General features: G+C 50.8%; 1 protein-coding gene across 1 annotated transcript; it reads left to right on the top strand.

Annotated features, from left to right (window-relative positions):
• Window positions 1-1,392: 1,392 nt before the first annotated feature.
• On the top strand, window positions 1,393-2,088 carry LOC133282491 (calretinin-like). Its single transcript, XM_061478481.1, has 3 exons — window positions 1,393-1,461; window positions 1,674-1,745; window positions 1,972-2,088. Exons 1-3 carry the CDS (start codon window positions 1,411-1,413, stop codon window positions 2,086-2,088), a joined length of 240 nt encoding a protein of 79 aa, XP_061334465.1. The 5' UTR covers window positions 1,393-1,410.
• Window positions 2,089-2,660: the final 572 nt, after the last annotated feature.

Here is a 2,660-nt window from a genome sequence, read left to right as displayed (position 1 = left end):
ACACACAGATATAATTTCTCAGTCCATGGTCCATTCCTATAAAGTTTGCTGAATTCATCCAGTCCATTATTTCAGGCTCCATCTCTTGTAACAGCCTTTCAGGGCAGGAGAGATGGTGTGTAGTGTTGGACTTTTGCCTGCTGACGACAACACCAAACTTTTCTGGACACTGCTGAGCTCATCTTGTTTTGTCGTTCTTTGTTGGGGTCATGATTGGAGGGACGTCAGGGCCAGTCGATGGTGACCTGAGGACAGTTCCCCCACCCATTGCTCTCAGTGTAGTTTTTAACAGCCCATTGTACCGTTATGTTTTCCCAGAGGCTGGTGCGTGGTAGGGGATGTGATATACCCACTCAATGCCATGCTCTTTGGCCCAAGTGTTATGTCTTGCATCCCCTTGAGTGCCTTTGATAGCAGGGAGGCTCCATGGTGCTGCTGCATGGACCAGCCATAGCTCTCCAGAGAGGATTTTCTATGCCCCCTGCTGCTCCACAGACAACGATCAGACCTGTCCAAGCTCCTGCTTGTGGGAACTCTGTTGCCAGCCATGGGTTTTCTTGGTGTTGTCCTTCTTCCCAGCTCAGAATTCTTTCTGATTTTTATTTCCCAAGTGAATTGAAAGGATCTTGGGACTCTCCTGCATCTGCAGAAGCAAAGCCCCAGTCTCTCCCTAGGGTCGCAGCACCCCCCTGTGGGTGGGAGGGAGAGAAGGAGGTGATGGGTGACTGGGTGCTGCTTGTGTCCTGGCAGCTGCAGATGTTCGACATGAACAGCAACAGGAAGCTAGGCCTCTCGGAGATGTTCCGGTAAGGTCATGGGTGGCAAGAAGGAAGCAGTGGGGAGAGAAAGACACCCTGAAACACTCACATCTGCTCCAACTTCGGAGAAGTTTTCTTCTTTAATTTGCTCGTGTTTCAGAGCCAAGAGTCCTAGAATGGGTTGGGTTGGAAGGGAACTTCAAAGCTCATCTAGTCCAACCCCCTGCAGGGAGCAGGGACATCTTCAATTAGATCAGGTTGCACAGAACCACATCCAGCCTGGCCTGGAATGTCTACAGGGATGGGGCAACCACCACCTCTCTGGGCAACTTGTGCCTGTATTTTACCACCCTCACTGTACAAAATTTCTTCCTCACATCCAGCCCGAATCTCCCTCTTTTAGTTTAAAACCATCACCCCTCATCGTATCCAAGAACCATTTTGGTTTAAAAAGTGTCTTTTCCCTGTTGCTTCCCGTTCATCCTGCCCCTTTTGTCTTTCAGACTTTTGCCTCTGCAAGAAAACTGCCTTCTGAAGTTTCAGGCAAAATAAAATTAAAAATAATAATAATAATAGATTAAACAAATCCTATTCCCTGCTCACACCTCGTCCCCTCCCTCACACCTCAGTGTCCCATGCTGCTTCTCAGGGGATGAAGCTGTCCTCGGAGGAGTTCAATGCCATCTTCACCTTCTATGACAAGGTAGGGAGCCAGATCCTGAGAAACTGCCCCAAACAAATACAACTTGGAAAAAAAAAAAACCCAAACCCATGTGGTTTTAGTTGGGTCAATTTCTTGCTCCAATGTGGGGTGTGAGTGCTGGGTAAGGGGTCTGGGGGTGCCCCTTGCACCCATGCCCAGGGTGGTGAGGCTCATGTCCTTCTCCATTCTGATGTTTCTCCCTTGTTATCCAGGATGGAAGCGGCTTCATTGATGAGAATGAGCTGGACATACTGTTGAAAGACCTGTATAAGAAGAATAAGAAAGTAAGTGGGGGACAGAGCCCAGGTGCCCCCCAGACCCCCCTGTGCATTCTCCCCTCTCCCAGCACCATCTCCCACCTGCTGTGTCCACGCTCCCCAGGGACCAGGAAAGATGCTGGTCCAGGTGCCAACCCACGGAGAGGGGCATGTCCCCAACCTAGAGGTGCTCCGCTGGGAGAAATGGAGTCCCTAGCTCCCACCACCTCCCCCCTCTCCTCCTTCCTTTCAGGAGATGAGCATCCAGCAGCTCACCAACTACAGGAAGAGCATCATGAACCTGTCCAATGAGGGAAAGCTCTACCACAAGGAAATGGAGATTGTGCTCTGTAGTGAGCCTCTCATGTAGGACCATCCCACCCCACCCCACCCACCTCTTCCTCCCCAAAAACCAAGCACAACAGAGGAGCACCCACCACTGCAGCACTCCCCCAGCAGCTCTTGGGTCCAAGTTTTGGGGGTGAACTCTTAATTTCACCCCATTCTCCTGGTTGGTTTCATGATCTATATAATTTTGGGGAGTTGCTTGGGTCTTTTCTTGAGGTTTTTCTGGTCGACCAAAGAGAGTTTACAAATAAAGTCAAGTACTGATAGTGCAGAGCCCACTCCTGCTGCAGCCATGGGCTAGGGGGACAGGAGCAGTGGGACCCACACTCTGACCCTCACCCAGATGATGGGGGGGAGAGTCCCCAAGGGTTGTGCCCCTCCTCCCTGTACGGCCCAGTTCAGCCCTGTACAATCCAGTATGGTGCGGTGCAGTGCAGTCCTATATGGCCATGTATAACACAGCACAGCCCAGTATGGCCCAGTCTGGGTCAGTACAGCCCAGTATTGTGCAGTGCAGACCTATATAGTCAAGTACAGCCCAATATATCCCAGCATGGCCCAATACAGTCCTGCATAGCCTTATGTGAAATACAA

This window comes from Pezoporus flaviventris, unplaced genomic scaffold (genome assembly GCF_033815535.1).
Source record: "Pezoporus flaviventris isolate CSIRO_AGI_PZ_B2104156 unplaced genomic scaffold, CSIRO_AGI_Pfla_v1 ptg000125l, whole genome shotgun sequence".
NCBI lineage: Eukaryota > Metazoa > Chordata > Aves > Psittaciformes > Psittacidae > Pezoporus > Pezoporus flaviventris.
This window is presented reverse-complemented; position numbering and strand designations above follow the sequence as displayed.